The sequence below is a fragment of the Myotis davidii genome, unplaced genomic scaffold, assembly GCF_000327345.1.
Source record: "Myotis davidii unplaced genomic scaffold, ASM32734v1 scaffold89, whole genome shotgun sequence".
In the NCBI taxonomy this organism is placed as follows: domain Eukaryota; kingdom Metazoa; phylum Chordata; class Mammalia; order Chiroptera; family Vespertilionidae; genus Myotis; species Myotis davidii.
The window spans coordinates 69,840-80,691 of NW_006300372.1; the positions used below are offsets into that span (position 1 = coordinate 69,840).

Here is a 10,852-nt window from a genome sequence, read left to right on the forward strand (position 1 = left end):
AAGAAAGAGACTGAGATAGGAGACAAAGATGAAATGGTTGCTCAAAGCCAAAGAAGGCTCAAATGAAATCGGAGCTGCTTCAAGGCGGCGGTGGCTGACTCGTGGGGGGCGGGGGGCGGTTACGGGAGCGGTAGAGGCAGCGGTCCCTGCTCAGAAAGCCAGGATGTTCACTTGCAAACCCAGACTCTGCAGAGCCTTCTGTGTCCTGCCTCTTCCCAGCGTCGCCAGAGGCAGAGCATCTGCGCCCGGGAACGTGCGTCCAGGGGCGCTGTCTGCTGGGCCGAAAACGGCTGTAATCCTTTAATAGCCTTTTGCTGGCTGCGCTAACCTAGCAGAGCGGGCGGTAGGCAGGCTCCAGAGTGCTGTCTGGCAAGATAGTTCCCGGCTTTAATCAAAATGATGAGTTTTCTGGAAGCTCTTTATTAACGTAAGCACCCAAATCCCCGAGATGGTAACAAAGGGATGAATGAAGAGCGAAGGGGCGGGGCTGAAACCTGCAGACGGAGCAGCGCGTTTCCTGAGCTTGTCACTCCACACACCCCTCCCCCCACCTCCGCTCCTTTCAGCGGATCTAGCCTGGAGACTCCGGCCTCTATCTCTGTTCCCCACATGGTGACGAAACAGATATAATTGTAGTAATTGCCTCATTTGTATAATGCTGCAGGGTTTTCAAAGAGCCGTCACCCACAGCTCAGGATGTGGGTCTCCTAACTGGAGTGAGATTGCCAGATCCCACCATTTAATAACCATGTGACCATCGGTCCTTAGTCTTTTAATATATAAAACAGATGTACCTATAAAACATGCATGGATATTGGCAATAGCTACTTCCTATGGCGAGGAGCGAAAAATTACATTGCATGCAGATCGACTCAACCCAGTGCCACCCAGAGAGGAAGGGCACAATAAATGTTAACTACACCCATAACCTTGATGTAGACGGGAGGGTGATCATCTCCATTTTATGAATCAGGAAACGGGCTCAGAGATATTTATGTACATTGCTCAGGACTATATACTATCAAGTCATAGAGCAGGGCAGGCCCTCACATTCAGAAGAGCAAAGCAAAATAAAGAGAGGAAAAGAGAATGAAATACCCTCCATAATTCTCTAGCCCTCCTAAGAGCTTTCCTGAAAGTAAGATCCCTGGCCAAAATGACTTTGTGTTGTTCTGTTCGGGGAAGTTATTTTACATTAGCTAAACCTCTCCTGGCCTTAGCGGATTGTCCAGGGCAGATCAGAATAGGGCTTGGGGGTGAGTTCACAAGTCTGGCACATATTCACTGTCTTCAGGACCTTCCCTTGCTTTGGCATTGGCAAAGCCTCCAGCCCAATCATTCCCAGTCATGGAAGATGAACTTCGCCTGAGCTGGTTTAGCGCGAAAGAGGAAAATTGGGATTGTTGCTAAGAAGGCCCTGGGTAGTGCCTAAGGGAAGTGCCTAAACTGGATTACAGGATTAAGTGAAGTGGTCAGCTACCTCCAGAGGGCAGTTTTTAAAGCTGTAGATCTATATGCTTTTAAATATATATACGCGGTTCTGATTTTAAAATGTATTCCTAACTGTTGTGGAAAAATAAAAAAGAAGCAAAACCATTTACCATGATGATCATATTTTATTAAAAACTTCAAATCTTATTGGGTTGTTATCCGAATGTGAGGGATCCACACCTGCTTGATGTGTGTCTGAAATCCTCGAGTCTAATCGATCCATTCATTTGTGTCTTGACTGCTTGCTTTTCAGTCCTGTCTTTGTCTGCCTGTGAGTTAGGTCCTGGGAGCTGAGGGGAGGAGACTTGTGGGAGGTCCCAGGATGGGGGAAGGGAGGCAGCACGGAAGGAAAAACATTCCCTTGATTGACCTTTTGCTGGGACTGGCGCTGGGCCCGGGTTAGGGACATAAAAGGCGTGTCTTTCTCATCTTCTTCAGAGGGGAGTTATCTCCTAGGTTCTGCCCCGAAGTCACAGCTATAGGCGAAGCTGGTCAAGGGATTCAGTGCTCTTGACCACAGGGACTCAGGTCAGAGGGTCAGTAAATGTTGTTTGTCAGATCCTGAAGCTATTATTTCACCCGAAAGAGCCATCAGAGGTGTTTGCTTATTCATCAGCCAGAACAGGTGAGGCACAACGGTCTGTGAGGGGTCGAGAAAGCAGATCTTGTTCTGCTCTGCAGAAGCTGAAGATGAGGAGGATGCACCTGAATGGTCGTCTCATTGCTTCTTGGAGTTTAGGCCGAGTCACACCCAACTAAGACTCCCAGCAAAGCACAGAGAAGCTCAATGACAGGTAAAAGAGCTCATTAACTCTTAGGGGTGCTGCTGTGAGGGGCTCCCTCGGCCAATAGGCATGGCCATTAATGTTCCTCACTTCTGCCAGATAAAGATATCTCTGAGCTCTGCATCTCCAGATGACAGTCCTAAAGGCCGCATGCAGAGTTCTGGGTGTGGTTGGAGAGAAATTTCCATCCTGGCCTCCGGTGAGAGCAATAAAGGACTGAAGAGTGGTGTTGAAACCCAGTTCCCCTGGATGCCAAATCAGAGGCTTCTAAATACATTTCCCACTTTTGTCTTAGTCTGTCAGGGTCAGGGCCTGTGTTCGAAAGGTAAACAGGCAGATTCCGGCTGAGATCAAGTGCAGATTTGATTATATTAGATGAATCAAAGGAAGTAGTCTCAGAGAAAAAATATCTACTGTCTCTATCCAAAGAGCTATTGTGGCAGTGAGCTCTGGCAGGGAAAGCATGGCGTACGGAAAGGGGTTTAGGGGAGAAAAGAAAGTTTCTTACTCCCTCCCCCCTCTGCTTGCTGGTACTTGAACTAAATTTGCAACATCCTTACCCTGCACCAAAAGCTCCAGCAAAGGAGCAGTGCCAGAGAGAAGAACGTGGCTGTGATGTCAAAGGTTCCAGTGCCATGGCCGCTGAGGTCACTTTGCCCAGGCAGACCGTTACTCTTCCTCTCTAGCGCTGACCACTACTCTTCTAGAAGTCATGGGTATACTTTATGGTGTGTCTTCCAACTAGTCTCTCGGGAAAGTCTTGCCTTGAAAACCCTTGTGGATGTGTAATTATTTCCCCAAGCCTCAGTGTAAATTTAATCTCTTCTCTGGCATCTCCTTTGACTTTCTCAAGTATAATTAATAACTTTCTCCTCTTGAGTCCTATAATGCTTCACGTGTACCTCGGTGGTTGCAGTTATCAAATTGGTTCGTAGGTGCCTAAGTATAAGTTCCGTCCAGACTGTAAGCACACTGAGGGAGGCGACTGGACTTGGCAAGTGCTTTATCCAAACAAGCAGGCCTGGCTTACAACAGGACCCCATTCTCTTATGCTGGGTGGTGCCCCTCGATGCCCACACTTACTCCCGTCCCTCCTCTGCTTCATGTCACCACTCCGCAAGGTTATTAAAACAGAATTAGGGTTAAACACAGTTGACTCTTGAACAACTCGGGTTTGAACTACACGGGTTCACTTATATGGGGAGTTTTTCAATAAGTAAGTATAATATTGTAAATGTAGTTTCTCTTCCTTATATTTTTCTTAATAACATTTTCTTTTCTCTGGCTTAATTATAAGAATACATTATGTAACACATATAATATCCAAAGTATGTGTTAATACACTGTATATGTTAGTGGCAAGGCTTCCAGTCAACAATAGGCTATTAGTAGTTCAGTTCTTTGGGAGTCAAAAGTTATATGTAGATTTTTTACTTGGGCGGGGGTGGGGGGGGGTGTTCAGTGCCTTTCACAACCCCATGTTGTTTAAGGTTCAAGTGTAATTAATTCAACTACATTTATCTTTTTTGGGGGGACGGAGTAGGTGTCAAAATATAATTTGTAGCTGAAGTTTTCTTGAATTCATACACTAAAAGTAACAAATTCTGCTTTTTTTTTTTTTAACATTCTAAACTGCATCATGCATTTCTTTTTAGGTTTCTTTCCCCCATTAGCTGAAGACAAAGCATTTTGTATACAATTGCAGACAAGGCTTCTGAAATCCCCTAGCAGTTCTTAAATTGGGGAGCACCATCAGATGATGCAGAATCTATCATATCAGCTGCCTTTTAAGTTACCGTCATTATTGAAACCTGTATTTAAAACATTCTGACAGAACTTGGAGACTCCAGCGGTCCTTAGACTGGCCTAAGAAACACTAGTGTAGTACCTGACATCAGGTGAGGTTCAGGTATTTCAGTTTGTGAGGTGACTATAAGAAAAAATGTCCCAGGGTATCTGATTGCTCCAGGGAATGCCCTGTTTACAGTTGACCTCAGGGTATTCTGTTTTTCTTTTTCTTGGGGGCCAGGCCTGTCTGTGTAGCTTTTCCTATATTCTACCCACTAATGTGGCATGGAAGGCATGTGCTGACTCCCTTACTGACTTGTGATATTTTGTCTTTCAGAACCTGAGGCAGGAGAGGTGTCCCCTCCAGTCGGTGCTGGTGTCAACAGCAACAGCTGGACCTTTAAATACGGACCAGGCAACCCCAAACAATCTGGTCCCGGTGAGTTGCCCGACAAATTCATTATCCCAGGATCTCCTGCAATCATCTCCATCCGGCAGGAGCCCACTAACAGTCAAATTGACAAAAGTGACTTCATAACCTTCGGCAAAAAGGAGGAGACCAAGAAAAAGAAGAAGAAGAAGAAGGGCAACAAGACCCAGGAGAAAAAAGAGAAAGGGAACAGCACGACCGACAACAGTGACCAGTGAGGTCCTGTAATGGAAATAAGCCACTTAGCCAGTTTTTGTAATAATGGCAACTCTCTCCCGTGTAGCAACTCCCCCTCCTTTCTCCTATCCCCCCTCTCGATAGACCTCAGAAACCTGCAGGAAGTTCCCTGAGTTTGTCTAGATCTCATTGGACAGGTTTTGTCTGAAAAGCTTCGCTAAGTCTGGTGTTAACTCTTTCTCTCCACTCTGGCTTGTTTTCAGAACCTAAAAAGCAGACCCAAGTTTCCTTTCTCCTCCGCCGCAAAGGAGAGACTTCCCAGCCCCGCCAGTGAGAGCTTGGACTCCCTGCCCTGAGCTCCGGGGATCCTGTCTTGATGACACTTGCAGGGCAGGCTGAAAGGTTTTAAGATCCAGCAGCTTGGGTGTCTGTGGCCACTAGGCATGCGTGGCCACCGGGGGTATGTGAGGTCCACATTGGCTGGGATGGGCCAGATTAAAATAGTTGGTGAAAGGAGGGCTGGGAAACAGGCAAATGGACACGGGGAGTTACCCGTCAGGAGGGGAAATGTGAAATTTAAAAGGAACCAGACTTTCTAAATCTTACAACTCAAGAGGTGGTGGCTACCCTCGATCAGCCAAACTGTCCTCACGGACAAGGCTTTAGCAGTCCCTAAAGTCCGTTGGCTGTGATGTCATTATACCTAAAACCTGAATTGTATCTACAAGTCAACAGTTCAGTGTGTAGCAGGGGGCCAGCCAGGGCAACAGAAGCAGATCTGATGCGTTTCCTGGACATGTCCTTGTGCTCACTTTATGAAAATTTCTTTTGCACACGGTGTTTATGAAAAGGCCAGATCCTTTTCCAATAACACATATGCAAAAGCAAAAGAAAAAAAGAAAACCCCAACACCTCACTTTATGCTGTTTGTTGTTCGATAGATTTATTTAAAACAGAGAAATTCTATAACTATAAATCTTTAAAGAGAGCTATGATGAAGACAATTCCCCTAAACTCGCCTCAAAACTGAATTCAGTCTACAGCCATTTAAATGATCATTGCTGCTACAGAAGTGCTTTAAGAGAATTGCCTGGAACATCTGTATTATACCGGCCACCTGCCAATCACAGCTTTACTCTTTCAGGTCACCCTGGGGCTGCCTCTTGCATGTATATATTACTGAATAAAAGGATCTTTCTCTCTCTCTTTTCTAAAAAACACTTACGTGCACTTTGAGTACACAACCTTCTCTAGCCAACTATATCAAGACCCAGAAATTGAAGAAAAATATTGTTTTCTCATACACACAGTGAGCAGACTTTGCAATCCTCTAATTCTGTGATCTGTCTTGGTGCGCTAGCCTACACCTTCTCTTTGGTTTGTTACCTTTTCTATAACACTCTGAACTGCTAATCTTGCTAACACCTATGCTGTTACCTGAGATCAAGCTCCCATGTGTATGCTGTATGCTATTATAAGACTCCTGAAATATACCTACTCTGTGCTTGTGTATGTGAATGTTAATGCAACAATTACCTAGAGTGAACTTTAAGCTTTATTGTTGAATGTAATTCCATCATATTTCCTTTTGTACGCCTGTGAAAAAGTGGACTAATGTTTTTTTAACCATTGTTAATCAGCTTTTGTGTATGTAAGACACAGTAAAATTTATTTCTTAAATCAAGATATTGGTGATTCAAGGAATTTTATTTATGGTCAGCCAAGAGCCGTCTCTTGCCAAGACTCCTGCTGGCAAGGGAATGGATAAAGCTGTTTTTCTCTAGTAACAATTCTGGGATGAATACTCCAGATATTCCCTGAGGGTATGCAAGCACAAAATTACCAATCTGACCTCTTTCAAGTTGCAGACTGCTTTGAAATTCTAATGAGGTCTGGAATATCAGCTCATAGAGAATAATAAAATTTACTGTCACCTTAAATAAGAAATGTTGATTTTGTTAAAATGTACAATTTAGAAGTTTGAGTAATTATATTTTAAAAGTTAACGTAAAAGAGGTAGGAGTCTGTTATTAAAACAAAAGCAGTAAATCTCAAAAAAAAAAATCTGTTTTCTCTATTTTCAGCTTCATTCTCCCATATTTTGAAGGGTGTGTAACTTCAGCTCTGCAGGATTGCATGGGGTAAAACTTGTTGCCAACACGTCTGAACCATTGCTACATTATAGGTTGTGATCATTTTGCCCCACGGAAACCCATGTATCTGACCTTACGTGCCTTTTGAATACTAGGAGAATCGGGCTAATTTATTAATGATGATAATTATAATGTAACTGTACAGCACTTTTTACCTTTGCAAAGTGCTTTCCAATCCATGTTAGTTACTAGTTATTACAGCTGTAAGGATAAAACACGTCATGTGGATTCATTTTTAATTGGTGCTACTGGTATTTCCTCTGTTATTGCTAATAAATGGAAAATGGTGGTATGAAAGAAATGGTGGTCATTTCTAAGTATAAGAATAGGAGGAAATAGGAGACTGATTATCCTTAGCTGCTGTTTTTGAGGACAGTTGCAGTATGAAACTTACCACATCACTCCTTGGCTATCTCCTTGGCTCTTACGTTCATTACTAAGGCACAACACCCAGTGGAGTCAATAATCGAATGCCACAGTATTACTCAAATGGGCAGCCAGGAGGTTTCTGGGTCGCTTGCCAGTACCCTATGTCAGTCTTCTCCAATAAGAGTTGCAACAATCCAATTATTATCACTAGAGGCCTCCAGTCATCTTGCTCATTAGTTGTTTAGCCTTGCACCTCTCTACAGTTGGGAAGTCAAATAATGCCCCCCAAAGTGAACTTTTATTGAATACAGTGTATACGCCAGCCACTGTAATAGGTAGTTCAGTTCATGGTACATGTTCTGTAACAAATTGACTATCTTTTCCTTTTGTAGTTAAATTTTCATGAGCGTAAGTTGTAGATGCAGTGATTCTCAACTGGGAGCAATTTTGCCCCTCAGGTAAAAACGCCTGGAGACATTTTTGGTTTTTGGTACTTGGGTGAGAGTTGCTTCCCGCATCTACTGGGTCGAAGCCAAGGATGCTGCTGAACACCCCATAATACACCAAAAAGCCCCCAATAACAAAGAATTTTCCAACCCCAAATGTCAGTGCCAAATTTGAGAAACCTTGAGATAGAGTGACCATATGATTTGTTGTTGGGTCCATGTAACAATTTCTTCAGGACACAAGTAAACTGGGAGTGTTCCAGGCAAACCGAGTGTGTGGTGACTCTGCTTACAGAGAGAAATAAACCACAATACCTCTGCTGCTTACTAGCTCGGGAAACCTGGGCAAGCCACTCTGTTTTTCAGCCTCACTTTCACCATCTATAGCATAATGAATAATTATAGTATTTATTATAGTGTTTACTATATTTACTATAGTAATAATTATAGTATTTATCAATAATTATTGTAGATTTGTGGGGAAGATTTAGTAAGATAATTCAAAGAGGTTTTAGGTGCCTGGCCCACCATAGAGCTTAATAAATAGTTATTATTAATAATAATTCTTTGTTTTCATCTCCACAGATTAAAATTTGAATAAGGAATGGTAAAATGATTCAATATAGACTGCAAGAAAAATATTTTTACCCCTCTACTTTTTTGCTCACTCCTGCTTTGAAACTTTAATGATGTCAGTTTCACAACTCTTTACCTATTTCTATCATAAATAATAATCAGGTCTCTAAGTAAGTGGCCAGGTGACCAGTCTTTTTATAGCTCTTCCACATCAGTAATCAGTGATCTGAAAGTCAGGGAACAAAGGTTTCTGCATGTTCAAATGAATAGGTTTCATGTGCGCTTCAGAGGGAGAGAGAAGAAATCACCTCCAACAACTCCTTTTGGCAGGAGGGCAAAACACCAAAAGATCCACACCCTTGCCTACTGCCCCACAGCTACTCAGGAACAACCCAGGTTCTATTTTTTTAAGGGTCAGGCTATGTGATACGGGGTTCACATTTACAGAGTGCAGGGTTCACTCTTTAGAAGAGTTGCAATTCATCTAATTTTAAAGGGTGAGGCTCCCCAGTGAAGGTTCAGAGCCTTCCTTAGCTGTTGGCTTTTAGGCTCCTCGGTAAGATTCTAAGTTTTAGGATCTTGTGTTAGTGTGTTTTATGTTATGAAATTCAATACTCAATCCTAAAGCATAAATGTGACTGATCAAACATTAGTGCAATTCTAGTGTTAAATCTAGATTTTAAAACCACCAGAACATCAAGAAGCATGCCAAAAGCACACACAGAACTACAGATATACTCCCCTATTACTTGAAAGCTAAGGAGCTTCCCTAAGAAATAGAAAGGGGGCCATTCCTTCACTCTATTTCATCATGTTTTCATATTCTTCCTGCTCTCCTAGAAGGAGCTAATTCTCCCAGAATTAGCTTGGCTGTTGGCTAGCAGAATATATAACTTGCAACCTAAAAATCCCTTCTGATTTCACACACACACACACACACACACACACACACACACACGCACACGCACGCACACACACGTGCCCTCCTATTATAATTAGGAAGGGGGTTTTACTAACAAGCCTTGTGCTACTCTCCCTTTGAAACTGTGCCTAAAAGCAACCTCACTGTCAGAACTAACTAGGTAACATGTTTTGTTGGTTCCCATTTTCTCCTGGGGTTGATCCATGGGGAAATGCCTGCTGAAACATTAAATGATAAAATCTTTTGCCTAAAAAAGAAAAAGTCTATGAGTTCGTTTGTGAGTTTAAGCTCCTGAGAGATAGACACTGGTAACGTTAGTTCTGTAGTATGGAGTCTAGTCTGAATAAAGAAATGAAGGAGCTTGGGTCATGAAAAATATAAAGTCCAGCAATTTGTTAGGTTATGCACTTACCATGTGACTTGGGCATTATCAACCCACAAAGAATGTGAACAATTCAGACACACTCAGCCAGTAGCTGGTCTTAGAGTAGAGTGAAAAAATTTGCCAAAAGAGGTCTAAAGGTACAGGAGATGGAATACTTTCCATTTTTAAGCTTTGCTTTCACTAGCCTAACTTAAATTTTGTGACACTGAATTTTTATTATAAAAGTGGTACATGTTCTTTCTTATAAATCAAAGAATCCAGAGGCATAGAAAGAAAAATTATTAATCTGATCACCAGCTCCTTTCAATTCTCTCTCACACAGGTATTTAGTGTTAATGTTCAGGTGTGTTTTTCCACATTTCTCTCTCGCTCTCTCTCCACACACACACATACATACTGCTATTATAATTAGGATGGAGAGTTCAGTCAATGAGCTGGTGCTATTCTCCCTTTGAAGTTGTGCCTATAAGCGGTCTATAGCAACCCTATTGTTATAACCCATTAGGGAAAATGTAGAGAATTAAACATATCTCATATGTATATCTATATCACATATGTTATATATGTCACATGTATATCTCACAGAGTATAATTGCTTTCTTTTAAAAATAAAAACAAAATAATACCCTGAAGGTGTGTGTATGTGTATATATATATATACACACACACACACATACATATTATCAATAACCATTTTATTCATTTATATATTATTGACTTTTTAGAGAGAAGAAGGGAGAGAGAGAGAAATTTTGATTGGCTACCTCCTGCATGCACCCTGATCTGGGACTGAACCCACAACCTAGGTATGTGCTCTCACTGGGCATCTAACCAGCCACCTTTGGGCTTACAGAATGATGCTACAACCAACTGAGCCACACCAGCCAGCGCAAAGGTTCTTTTTTAAAAACTTACACTAACATGGAGATTTCTCCAGGTCAACTCTAAATCATTATTTTAAACTAGAGGCCTGATGCACAAAATTCGGGCAAGAGTAGGCCTTCCCTCCCCCAGCTGCCAGCACCGGCTTCCCTCTGGCACCCTGGACCTGGGCTTCCCTTGCAGCCCTGGCTTTATCCAGAAGGTCGTCCGGTCTAATTAGCATATTATGCTTTTATTATTATAGATTCCGCTACAATTCCACATAATGATCTGATCATAATTGTTAGGTCTGATCAAATAATTGAATCAATACCCCTCCCTGAGAACTGACCTTTAGACCACTTCACAACGGACATTCCCTTTCACTTAGACCTCATTCCACTTGCTAAGACCATTATCCTTCCCCTCTGGACCTTCCTAGGATCTGGACCTGCCCAGAGAATTCTCC

General features: G+C 42.4%; 1 protein-coding gene across 1 annotated transcript in view; it reads left to right on the forward strand.

Moving 5' to 3' along the window:
• PCDHAC1 (protocadherin alpha subfamily C, 1) overlaps nucleotides 1-6,357 on the forward strand; it is a 72,009-nt gene extending 65,652 nt beyond the window's left edge. The window contains exon 4 of the mRNA XM_006776943.2: nucleotides 4,402-6,357. Coding sequence (XP_006777006.1) covers nucleotides 4,402-4,712 — 311 coding nt within the window. The 3' untranslated portion in view covers nucleotides 4,713-6,357. The remainder of the gene's footprint in view (nucleotides 1-4,401) is intronic.
• Nucleotides 6,358-10,852: the final 4,495 nt, after the last annotated feature.